The sequence below is a fragment of the Ictidomys tridecemlineatus genome, chromosome 14 (genome assembly GCF_052094955.1).
Source record: "Ictidomys tridecemlineatus isolate mIctTri1 chromosome 14, mIctTri1.hap1, whole genome shotgun sequence".
NCBI lineage: Eukaryota > Metazoa > Chordata > Mammalia > Rodentia > Sciuridae > Ictidomys > Ictidomys tridecemlineatus.
In genome coordinates this window covers 69,851,364-69,864,529 of record NC_135490.1, presented here as the reverse complement: position 1 = coordinate 69,864,529, position 13,166 = coordinate 69,851,364, and the positions used below count along the sequence as shown (strand labels likewise).

The window sequence follows — 13,166 nt, the reverse complement described above, 5'->3', positions numbered from 1 at the left end:
TGTCATGGTGTCCACTGCACAAGCAGCTATGTTTTTATCGGTTCCATCATAGCTCTCGGTATAGTCAGTGCTTACTGAACTGATGGTTCCCGCTTTTAAACTGCATGTTTTAAAAAAGAGATTCAGTTCAGTGAAAGGTACCTTTAAATCAGCCACTTGGAATGAAAGCCAGCCCTCCTGGAGATTTAGTCCCCTTAGTGGAACACAGAGCTTCCTACCTGTGACTTTAAGCACCACTTTAAGAAGAGGAAAAGATTTCTCTCACTTCAAGTGGAAACCTGTGCTTCTAGTTTTTTTCAACAATAGCCTTGGCTTGGTACAGAATGCAGCACAAACCTGGAAACAAAAGCAATCAGGGATTGAGGTGGGTGGGGGTGTTCTTTTCGTAACCTAATGCAGAGAGGTGCAAAGGTCTGACTGCTAGATTTCAGAAGCAGTGCCTAGGTAGCCAGGAAATGGTTAGTCAAGAATGCTGCAACTATCGAAAGTGGTACTGGAGATATAGAAAGCTTTCATGGCCTACTGAAACTGATGTTTAAATTTTTTATTTATAAATAAAAGATATATACATATCTGGCTATGAGGTTCCATTTTGTAAAAAATATTAAATCTAGAGTCTTCTGTGTCCAGGGTGAGGTATTCAAGGAAGAAATTGTGTGCATGCCTTCATTTACCTTGCTTCTGGAAGAGAAGCTCTTGAATGACCTTTCACACCAAAACAAGTGATAAAAACGATAAATCCTATCTACACAAGAAGAGATGTACGCATGAGTTAACCAGATTATTTTGTTCAATAAAAGCCACTAAAGCTGCTGGTATTTTCATGACTCTTGAAGAGCCTGGGTTCATATACAACCAGAAATACACTGGCCTTTCCAGAGTTGGCATGACAAGAAGTTAAAAAGCAAAGGAAAAATAAAATGCAATGATTATACTGATCCAAGATTCATTAGTGTTAGAATACTCTAGTTTCAAGTTACACTTAAACCAGTTCATTAGTGTTAGAATACTATAGTTTCAAGTTACACTTAAACCAGTTTTGAGCCTCTTTTTTTGTTGATTTCAACTTTTTCTTGTTGTTTACTGTCCCTGGTTGTTAACACAAACAATACCTTTCTCTTCTTCAGCAAAGAAAAATGAAATTCTAAAAACAAACAAACAAACAAACAAACAAAAAACTGTCCTAACCTGAACTCAACGTCCAAAGAGCCAAAGAGCCTAGTTTGGTCACAGTAAAGGAAGATCGCCCTTCCAACCAGTTTCAGGAAGGTGAGGGGGTTCCAATCCCCAGTCAGACTGCTTCTCAGCTGGCAAGTTCAAGGTAGAACGGTGCAGGCATTCCCAAGCCCAGGGTCTTCGCCTGGGCAGATGGAAGGAGGAGGTGAGGTCTACAGATCAGAATCGCAGGGCAGCGAGCTGTGACAGGGCCGGGTGCTGCGCGAGGATGCCCCCTGGGAGGTGGCTGCCTTTCCCCCCTCCCCGTCGAGCACGTCCACCGGGTTGGTGTAAGCCTTGGGCGGCGGTTGCGGCATGGGAAAACCGACCTTGGGCTTGCGAGTGGCACCATATTCGGTGGGTGGCGGCCGGTGCTGGCCCTCGCTGTAGTACTTGATGGCCGGTGTAAGTGTGGGCTCTGGCCAGTCCACGTAGACTGTGCTGATGCTGCTGCGGCGCGGCCCGGCTGGGGGCGCCTTGCGACAGCTGTGACAATGCTCCTCGCACCAAGGCGCGAAGCTGAGCGCTAACGAGAAGCCTCCCAACAGCAATAGGCAGCTGGCCAGGTAGCCCAGCACCAGGCTATAGCTAACCTCTACAGTGACCGGTTGGGCCGGGGCGGGCAGGACTGCGCGGTCCCCCAAGAAGTGATTGTACCAGGAGACCGGGACGAGGCTGAAGAGGCCCGCGGCAAAGAGCACTACGCCCGAGAGGCCCGCCAGCAGGAACTGGGGCTCCTCCTGCCAGCAGCGCACGCCGAGCGACGCCAGCAGCAGCCCGACGGCGGTGGTGGCCAGCGACGTGATCATGAGTCCCCGCGCCACCAGCACCGGCTGGGCCTCGAAGTAGCTCCACTGGTCCGGCTGGCCACATTCGCGCTCACGGCTGCTCTGCTCACGGCATATGTCCCACAGGCCCTGGTATAGCACCACGTCCACCGGCTGGTCGAGGAAGCCCTTCACCAGTCGCCAGCCGGGGGCCAGTGTGCTGATGAGGTTGAGCAGCAGCCCGCAGGGCGCGAGCACCATGCCCAGCGTCATCACCACCGGCGTCCGCATCCCGGGGAGACCCGCCGCACCACGGCTCTCTGCTGCCTTCTGTATTGAAGCTCCTCCGGCTTCTGACCCCCGAAGTCAGCTCGGGCGCTCCTTGGGTCGCGGCGCTGCGCCCTGCTCTCTCCGGCCGCTCTTTGTCTCCCGCACGGGTCTGTCCCCACTCCGTGGCTCGCCCTAGTCCCCTCCTCGCATCCTGGCCGCTCCGCCCTCCCGCCCCGCTCCTGTCCCTAATCGAAACCAGTTCGCGGGCGGGTCTGACCGAAACCGCGGATCCAGGTGCGGGACTGGGTGGCCAAACCCAGTCTGGGTGGGAGGGGCAGGAGGTGAGCTCGAGAAGCTCCGGAGCCACCTGGCACTCTGAGACCTCGGACTCGGGGAGATTCGGACACCCCGCCCTCAGCTAGACCGCTTGACCCCGCCCGGCTGGGATGGCTCCTGGACTGAGCAAAGGTCGCCCCGCCCCTGGCTCCTGGCTGGGGCCTGGCAGGCCGTGGGCGGGGAAGGAAAGAGGCGGTGACGCCGCGGTAGCCCCACGGGTCTGGGTTGCTGCGCAGTTTCCCGGGTTTTCAGCGGATCTCAGTTCTGAAAGTTTTCTTTGGTCACTGCTTGGCCCCTGCAGATTAGCTTCTCCCTGCACTCTCAGCTGCTATCCGATGATCCCCTAGTTCTGCGCAGTCGACTTGCGGCCACTAGCTGCAGAGTGTGCGGCACCGCACGCGACCCGCTGCCTGGGATGCGCGGGACAGGTGTGCACCAAAGAAGCCCTGGGCGAGGAGTGCGCCCCAAAATGTTGCAATCAAGTTGTTTAGTAAATGCTCCGCCTTCCCGACTAAGTTTAACTCAAAAGGATCAAAGCCAGGGTGTTTCTGAATTGAGGAGTTACAAAGGATTTGGGGTTTTGTTTGTCTGTTTTCAGCATCGTGGAAGACTTCGAGGTGGGAAAAAAGCAGCGGGGCGGGGCGGGACCGATTATTGAGTGTCCTTTATGGCGCACTTTGCAGGTTTATCTAACCCCAGAGGGTCCTGTGGCCTTTCCTTAGCTTTGGGCTATTTCACACCTCTGTAAATTGTAGAAAACCTGTAATAGTTCAAATTATTTTTGTCCATAGTATGCAAATGAGTTTGTCCAGATGGAATATCATTGATCATTGCCCAATGGATACTGACTAGTTAACATTGGTTTGTAAATTCATGTTAGCATTGCTGTTTGCTTTAGGTATGTGTTCTTTGCGTTGTCCTTTTGAACTGCTTTTAACATCATAGTATTTTTCCCCTTAAATATTGAATTAAAATATTTGACACATGCACAGTTTATGTTTGAGTGAAACTCATGATTTTTACTTTATAAATTATTCTCTAACAATTTTTTTCTGTACGTCTCATATTATGGACCATGGAGATGTATTGTCCTTATAATTTGTTAGAATTTTAAAACTGTTTCTAGGCGCTGGGATTGTGGCTCAGTGGTAGAGTGCTTGCCTACCATGCAGGAGGCACTGGGTTTGATCCTCAGCACCACATAAATGTAAAATAAAGATATTGTGTCCACTTAAAACTAAGAAATAATTATTTTAAAAGAACTTGGTAGAGTACCCCTGGATTCAACCCCAATATTATAAAAATAAACAAAACATACACACACAAGCAAAAAAAAAAAAAAGGAATATTGATGTCCACATAATGGTTCCCACCTCACACTGCACACTTCACTATCCAAGTCTCACAAGGGTGGGTCTGATAGGTGGAAACTAGTTTACACGCCTTCAACCTAGAAAGGAAGGAAGTGTGGGAATTGTATTTTGGTAAAGTGGCACTCTAAATGTAGGAAATTATATTAAAAGGTTTGGCAATCATGTACGGTAGGTGTCTATTATAGAGGTCAAGTTCAAAGTTTAAAAATATTTGGAATTTTTGTTTCAAAAGTAATTGAAATAATTGATATTTTAAAAGTAAAAAATAAACTATTTCTAAAAGTCAAAATTAATTCAGAGGTGCTTTGAAATAATTTTGGATATTCTGAAGGGAACAATCCCAGGGATGGGAATTACAAGCTTTACGATTTCTCTTTTAACTTAAAAAAATTGTGATAAGTACAGATATTATAAAGTTTACCATCTTAACAATTTTAAAGTGTATTTAAGTTGGCGTGTAACCGCCACTACCATCCATCTCCAGAATCTTTTCATCTTCCTTGTTATGATTTACATATGAGGTGTCCCTCAAAAGCTCATGTGTGAGACAATGCAAGAAAGTTTAGAGGTGAAATGATTGGGTTATGAGAGCCTTAGCCTAATGAGGGTGTTAATCCCCTGATGGGGATTAGCTAGGTGGTAACTGTAGGCAGGTAGGGTGTGACTGGAGGAAGTGGTCATTTGGGGGTGTGCCTTTGGGGTTTATATTTTGTCCCTGCCCAGGGCAACAGTCTCTTTGCTTCCTGATGCTACTTCCTGATGTCCTGTCCTGAGCTGCTTTCCTCCACCACACCCTTCTGCCATGATACTCTGTCTCAAACAATGAGGTCGACCTTCTATGGACTGAGATCTCTGAAACTGTGAACCCCCAAATAAACTTTTCCTCATCTAAAATTGTTCTTTTCAGGTATTTTGTTCACAGTGGCTAAAAAAAAAAAATTGACTAAAACACTTCCCAATCTCAGTGATCAAAATTGAGTGTGACCGAAAAACCACTACAGCTTGGAGTGTGAAAGGAATCCATAAGCAGACACTTGCCACAAGAACATTGTAAGGAAATGGAAGGTTATGACCAGACCAAGTAAAGTTGGTTGCAGCAAAAAAAAAAAAAAAAAAAAAAAGCCGATTAAAACATTCCCAAATGGAAACTATCAATTAAATGTGAACTTTGCATTTTTCTCTAACCCTGTAGTCCTTCTCAACCATGATTCTTTATCTCCATGAAGTTGACTACTCTAGGTACTTATCTAACTGGAATCATACAGTATGATTTCTGGCTTATTAACTTAGCATAATGTCCTCATCAGTGCTATAGCATGTCTCAGTGTTTCCTAACCATATAATATTTACATTATGTATATATTACTTGTGTTTCTTCAGTCACATCTCAATTTTTGGCTCTTATGAATAATGCTGCTATGAACATGATTGCACTAAAATCTTTTTGATGCCGTACATTTAATCTTTTTTTTTTTCTTTGGTATATGCCTAGAAGTGGAGTTGTTGGATTATATGGTAATTCTATTTTAATTTTTTTGAGGGGCCACTATACTTTCCATAGCAGCTGCATCATTTTTCATTCCCACAAGTGTTCCAATTCCTCTGACTACCTTTGTTTTGAATGTATATTCACTGAATTCGTATTTCTTTTTTGTAAAGGACTTTTCAAAATGTCTTTTGATCTTTATTTTGATGCAAAGGATGAGGACTGGAATGGTGATGTTTTCCTTAGTTTTATCCAGACATTTTCAGAAAGAATGGAGAAAACAGAGGTAAACTTTTACTGGTTGTTAGAGCATCTAATGGATAAAGGACATTTTTATCAGATTTACAGACAGACTGAAGGACTGTATTTGTGTCTGCTTGCTATTAAATGAATAAATATGTTGTAAAATTTAGCCCCAACCTGCATTCAGCCTGGTCTCACCCTCCCCTCCCACCACCTCCTCACACTCTATACCTGAATGGGTTATGCCCTGCCTGCCACTCCCAGCCTCAAGGAACACTTCAGATCTCTGCTTGCATGCCATTTTCTCTGGAAGTGTTTCCTCATTCCTTAAGGTAACGTTTCCTGTTTTGGAGTTCTCTAACCCCTCTTCTCGCAGACTACCTGCCACGATTCCTTAGTGCTTGATTCGTTTTGTGTTCTAGCCAGTCTGAGGGCAGGGATCAGGTTCATCCTATTCTGTTTTTCTTCCCAAAACGTGTTCTAGTGTCTGGGCCCCTCAAGATATCAATTTTATCCCTTTCTGTCCTGTGCTCCTGGTAGATTGTTACACGCACCTCCGTGAGCGTGTTTGTTTTCTCAGCATACTAGATAATGAAGTATGGTTTACGTCCAGAAATTAATGATAAAGAAGTGCAAGTGCAGGCTGTGCAGAGATCTCTTTCTATGACATCTAAGAAAGGCCTCTGATTTTAGAACTGGCCTCTTCTTTCCAGGGCTCCAAGTTCATGGTAAGGCTGATTGAGAAACAGAGCATGAGTCCTAATGGGGCAAGGACAAGTGATTGCTGAGATCCATGCCTTTGTAAGCGGATCCTTAGATCCCAGAACAGCTTTCTTTTAAGAAGAGGGAAGTGGAGGTAGTGCAAGAATCGGTTGGCCTTGCTCTAGTTGGATTCAGGGCCTCCAGCAACTAATTTTAGAGAGACAAATGGAGTCCTGTTAACCTGCCCACACTGGGCCCCAGGTACTGCTGTGCACAGAGCTGCAATCGTTGGCAACGGTTTCATCTTAAAAAGTCACACTACAACCTTTGGCAAGTCAACAGGGGGGACCCACCAGAGTCCCTTTCCCAGGCCTTTGTGTTTTACTCTCTCCAGAGAATAAAGCCCTGAATACTACCACTATTCTTCCTATGAAAAATCTAGTTCAGTAAGTATTAAAAGTTAGACCATGAAAAAAATTAAACTATGGTTGTTGTGTATTTTTAAATCGCACTGAAGCAGCCTGAAGTGAAGAGTGCTTCAAAATAGCTTTTACTTTCTTGTTGGCGTATGGCTAGTCGGCTGTTTTCTCAGTCACACGTACCTAATACTGCAATAACCTTTGACACCCAATTAAAAGTTGCTTCCAATTAGCTCAGTGTCACATCCATTCTAATTTGTTTTCTTCATAATACTTGTCATTACCAAATATTTATTTGCTTCCTCCTGTGCATTGTATGTCCTAAGGACTAGGGACCTTGCCGGTTCTGTTTGTGGCCACCTCTCAGCCCTTAGACTAGTACCTAGCTCTTAGCAGGTACTCAAGAAATTGTTGTCAAGTAAATGAAAGAAGTTCTGTAAAATTCCTACATAATAACACAAAAGGAGGAGTTAGCATACATTATTTTAAAATGTGCTAAAATACATGTAATTTAAAATGCATCATCTTAGTCATTTTAAGCGTACAGTAATGCTAAGTTCATTCAGATTGTTATTTTAATGTCCAAAACTCTTGTTTTTCTTTTTTAAAAAATTTGTTCTTCTTAGATATACATGACAATAGAGTGTATTTTGACATATTATATATACATAGAATGTAACTTATTTTGATTAGCATCCCATTCTTGCAGTTGTACATGATGTGGAGTTTCATTGGTCATGTATTTATACATGAATATAGGAAAGTTATGTCTGATTTATTCTACTGTCCAAAACTCTTTCTATCCTGCAAAACTGAAAGTCTATCTACACTTTATTTAATTCCCCTCTCCACCCTCCTCCAAACCCTGACAACCACCTCTTTCGTTTCCATTGCTATGAAAGTGACTACTCTAGACACCTTATATAAGCAAAATTATGCAATATTGATCTCTTTGTGACTGGTTTACTTCACTTAAAATAATGTATTCAAGTATCATCTATGTTGCAGCGTATTTCAGAATTTCTTTTCTTTTTAGGGATGAATAATTCCATTCTGTCTATGTACCACACACTTGGTTTATCCAGTCTATCATCAATATTCAGTCTATCATCAATCTACCTTTTGGCTACTGTGAATAATGCTGCTGTGATAGCATGTGTCATTTTTTTTTTACCTTTTGTATTTTATTTTCTGTGAGGTGGTTGGCTATCTAAAGCAAGAATCAACTTACCATCCCTCTCATACATGCCACCTTAAAACATATGTTCAAGTTTTAATTTCTGGAGACTTCCACCTCTTCTCAGCTTTGACATCACAGTTGCAAAGGTGGGGATATAAGGTAGGATGGGGCTGCTGTCAGGGGCCAGTTACTGTTACTGGCTCACCTTGCTGTTTATCTTCAACTCCATCAATCCTGTCTACTGAGGGACAAAAATATTTATCATGCCATAGATCAGTTCCTTTAGGTCTTTGAGATACTTTTCATCTATAATATGAAATATATATATTTTTTAAAAAACACAAGCATTTCCGTTTGTCACAATTTATCTTTTTTAAAAAAGTTCATGGTCAGGCTGGGCACAGTGGTATAGGCATATAATCCCAGACGTTTGGGAGGCTGAGGCAGGAGGATTGTGAGTTCAAAGCCAGCCTCAGCAATCTAGTGAGACACTAAGCAACTCAGTGAAACTCTATCACTAAATAAAATATAAAAAGGGCGGGGGATGTTGCTCAGTAGTTAAGCGCCCCTGGGTTCAATCTCTGGTATGAACTAAACAAACTACTCTGTCAACCACTGGGTAAAATCCTAATGGAAAAACTCATGCTTTCCAAATAAATGTATAGATTCAACTCCATAAAAATAAAAATTGAAACTAGGATTGCGGAGGTGATTTCAAAGTTCAGCAGGATAAATGAACGAGTGAAAGCAAATCAAGAAACTGTTTTTTTAAAATACAGTCCTGGGAGGGTATCCATATTTTCGTTGCTATAATCATTTAAATGGCATGATATTAGCACTAGACTAGAAAGGTAAAAAAGTGAACTCTGCTTATGTACAAAGTTATGATAAGAATGGGATTTTGAATCATGGAGAAAAGCATGAAAATCCAGTATTGTTGTGGCAATTGTTAGCTTGGGGAGAGGCAGAAATGTCAGTCCATACATCATGAAATGTGTCAGCCCCAGGTCTAGGTGAATGGCTGCTCTAGTTTGGATCTTGGATGTCTCTCAAAGGCCCGTGTATTATATAGACTTGGTCCCCACGGTGGTGCTAATGGCAGACGGTGGAAACTTTAGGAGATAGGACCTTCTGACCTGAGGTCACTGGGCATACCCTTGAAGGAGATGGGACCCTGGCCCCTTTCTCATCTTCTCTTTGGCTTCCTGGACATTCGGTGGGTGATTTATCGGTAGGTGGTTTATCTCTTTCACATGCTCCCACACTGTCTGCTTTTATTTTCATGTGTGACCTCACCACAGGCCCAAAGCAACAGGATCGATAGTTCATGGAGTTGAACTTCCAAAGCCATAAGCTGAAGTAAACCTTTTCTGAAATAAGTGAATTTTATAAGATATTTGGTTATAGCAACAGAAATCTGATTAACACAATGGTCTAGTGACATAAGAAACAAATTACTGAAAGAATTGGAAGAGGAAATGAAGATAAATCAATAGAATATGGAAGAGTTTTCTGAGCAAAATAGCAAAGATGACAATTGCAGAGAAAAAAACAGTTGATTAACGTATAAATATATGTAAGTTTAAAATCTTTTGGTTTCAAAATGCCCTAAACAGAATTAGGGCAAATCTTCTTAGTTTATGTGTCAGAAAAGAGTTTAGTATTTCTTATTCACTCATTTGGCAAATCAACTAGAAAATTTAACATCACAGTGAAAAACAAAGAATGTGCATAATCACAGAAGAAAATCAATATCTAATAAACCTGCTTAAAGGCAATATGTTAGATGACTGTTTTATTCACCTAAGTATAAAATAAAACTGAAGATACTTTTTTATTCTTAAGTTGGAGTATTTAAAGGGAAAAAAATATACCTCTTTTGGGCAGACATGGTGGGGGACAAAGGGATAAAATTGTAATGTCCCTGCTTAGCATCTGGGCAGCCATATTAAGTGACAGCCACCATTTTCCCGCCCAAGAACCTTTCCAGGAAAGGCTCACCACTCCTTCATACCATCCCCACCCTTAAACCGCCCACATTAGGACCCACCTAGCTCTAATCCCTGAGCCACCCCCATAAAAGTCTCCAATCCCAAATCTGTATTGCCTCTCGGTCTATGGAGAGATGTGCCTTTATTTGTCAGCTCTGACAAATAAACTCTCTCATGTGTATCTCTGCCTGATCTCCGCCTTTCATTTCTTGCCCGCCCATTTCCCAGTTCCCTGCTTTCCTTTCATATATTACTGCTGGAAGTAGAATAAATAGTGCATTATTTCAGAGGTGATTATACAATTAAAAAAAAAAACAACCGCTTAACTGTGACTTCCCTTTAATTTCTCCATTTACTTGTAAGATATTTTGTTTCAATAAACAGAATATATGGAAAGATTTATGAAGGTCTTGTTCACAATACCCTTTATAAAAAAAAAACAGTATTGTAGTATGAAGTGAATTAGGGAAAAAGAATATATATGTATAGAAAAATATTAAAAAGAAATATACCAAAATGTTAGCTCTGGTTCTTTTAGAGTGATAGGATTTATAGTCAATTTTTATTTGCGTTATACACATTTTCTTTCTCTAAAACTTAAAATAGGAAAAATATTATTTTTAAGTGAAGCTTCTCCACTTCTTTGGAGTAAAATCTCACATTCTTATGACACAAATTTTTCTTCCATAATTGTGGATATTCAATTTTTATGTTCATAACGAGGCCAGATATTGTGAATAAATTATAAGTGCTAAATTCTATTTTGATGTAACATCAAGGCAGGCACAGAAATGTATGCACAATAAATGGCATTCATATATTCTAAGAAAAAATAAGGTGGCATTTTCTATAATTCTAAATTTTGTCATGTGTATGGATAACATGGAAACACAGCAATTGTGAGATTCAACATATAAATCAGTCATGAAACACAAAACTCAGATTTGGCATTTATTTTAAACTTTAAGGATGTATTTGGCAATTGTACTGTAGACTGGTAAGTAGAATAGCCACATGTTCTGATTTCTCATTTTTTATTATTTTTTGTTCTGCACGTTATTTTTTATATTATTATGTTTGTAATTCTGGTGAGGACAGTGTACTGAGAAATATTAGGAAACATATTTTCTCATTTTTCTTCCTGGAACTCTGGATACCCTTTCCTATGGTTGCTATGCAGATAAGACAATCCTATGAATGAACTAATGTTATGTTTACAATGTCATGCTATGTGAATTCTGAATATGTGTGAGAAAGAGATGCACTGAGCCTAGTAACTCAGGCAAAAGAGGTATATGGCTAGTCCATAATCTTTAGTAAGCAGTTTAAAGTAGATTAAAGGTGCAAATTTTAGCCTAAAGGAATAGAGCTATAGTGGCTTTGAAAGGAACTATTGCTTCATCCTGTGAAATCTAGTTATTTTGGATGAAGTGAAAATTCATAAAATTAATAAGCAGCTTTGATGGATAAATTCTTCAGATTGGGAATGAAAAAGGAGTACAAAAGCAAGTGTCTATGTCCTTATTTTTAGGTCACGATAATACTCTCTTCCTGGACAATAGTACCCTTGTTGTACCCCTGAGTAGCACGACAGGCTTATTCAGTGTTGCCCAATGATAAGAGTGGGAAACAGTGTGGTTCTGTGCTGGAAAGTTGTCTTGCTGCTATTCTTACTTAAGTTTCTCCCAGACAGAAATGGGGGTGAATCGCCCTGGATAGAGCAATTGTCCAAGAGATTTTAAATATTTAAATACTTAAATAATACCCATTATTAACACTTACATAGTGATTTTAAAACCACATCATACTGATACGTGCAGAAATGTATATTGCTCACTTTATGGTTGGCAAGAGAATTGTTTAAAACGTAATAGGTGAAAAGTAAATCTTGTAAAATAGAGAAATTTCCAAGCAAAAGTTTCTGAGAAAGCCCATTTTCTCATCAGTGCAGCCTTCTCTGCCCCCTCCACATTGCCGAAGCCATTTGAAAAGGAACCTGTTAAACTTGCACAGCTTGTCCCTTGTTTGTGAAACCTGATGCCATCGGCAAGGCATTTTATCAGTTTTTTGGTTCACTTGGAGCCATAGCAACCCACAGTGTGAACAATTGGCCAGGTATCCTCAGGTTCCTGACTGTTCCACGTCAGAAAAACTAGGACAAACCCCAAATACCCAATAATAGAGAATGGGAAGGTTCAGATAAACAAATGGTGGAGGTGGAAGAAGCTCAGAGAAGTTGTAAGCTCACCTTCTTATTTTCCTGATGTGAGTTCTGAAATATGGAGAGGGAAAGCAATTTTCAGACTGATAAAGTGGATGTGATTTGCGCCAGCTCTGGCATGGAGCAGACCTGGGCATGAACAGGGCTCTGCCACTTGCTATTTACCTTTGGGCAAATCAAACTCTTGGAATCTTTTTTCTTCAAGCGTAAAATGGAACAGTTTCTCTTCAGTAGGATTGCTATAGGGACAGGTGAGATAACTCTTATAAAATATGTAAAGCAGAGTAGGCCCTTCCAATTGCACTTTTATTAATATTTTAAAAACTGGATTAATCTATATTTAAGCAATCTTGAATTTCAACCTCCTTAAACTCTTCAGCTACAGTTTCTAAAACTTACAATAAAATAATTGTAGGTTATAAATGGCAGTCTACAATTCTCAAGAGTGTAGTTGAGAATAATGTGTTCATATTGATGATGTGGTTAGTGATTTGCAATTATAGGAAGTATTCATTTCTATCTAGTTTTGTGTTGCTGTAGGAGATAAGATAAAGAGCCAACATACTATTTGGCTTTAAAACCAGTGTTTCCAGTTCACTAACTAATATGAAGCAGGGATCATTATTAATAACCTGGATTTTAGCTCTTGTTCCATTTGTCTAGACCTGAGTTATTTATTCTTCAAAATCAAGTTCAAGTGTTGAAAGCCTGGGAATTTTTTTAAATTGAGTTAGTTTTATAGAAGGATTTATATTAACCTTGGAAGTTGGAACTGGCCAACTTTGATACAGAAGTCTAAAACTAATTAAAATTTTTTTTCTCAGTCATTCAAAATAGAATTCAAAATTCCTGAATTCTAGTGTTTGTATTTAATTGAAAAACATGAATGCAAAATGTCAAACTGGGATAATAAAATGATACTGTCAAGGACATACAAAGTTCAGTGGGTAGAAGGAGGAAGAC

At 40.8% G+C, this 13,166-nt stretch overlaps 1 protein-coding gene across 1 annotated transcript; it reads right to left on the bottom strand.

Annotated features, from left to right (window-relative positions):
• Positions 1 to 529: 529 nt before the first annotated feature.
• Positions 530 to 2,698, bottom strand: Cldn23 (claudin 23). Its single transcript, XM_005330783.5, has one exon. The coding sequence runs from the start codon at positions 2,271 to 2,273 to the stop codon at positions 1,389 to 1,391; it is 885 nt and encodes a 294-aa protein (XP_005330840.1). The 5' UTR covers positions 2,274 to 2,698; the 3' UTR covers positions 530 to 1,388.
• Between the last annotated feature and the right edge of the window lie 10,468 nt (positions 2,699 to 13,166).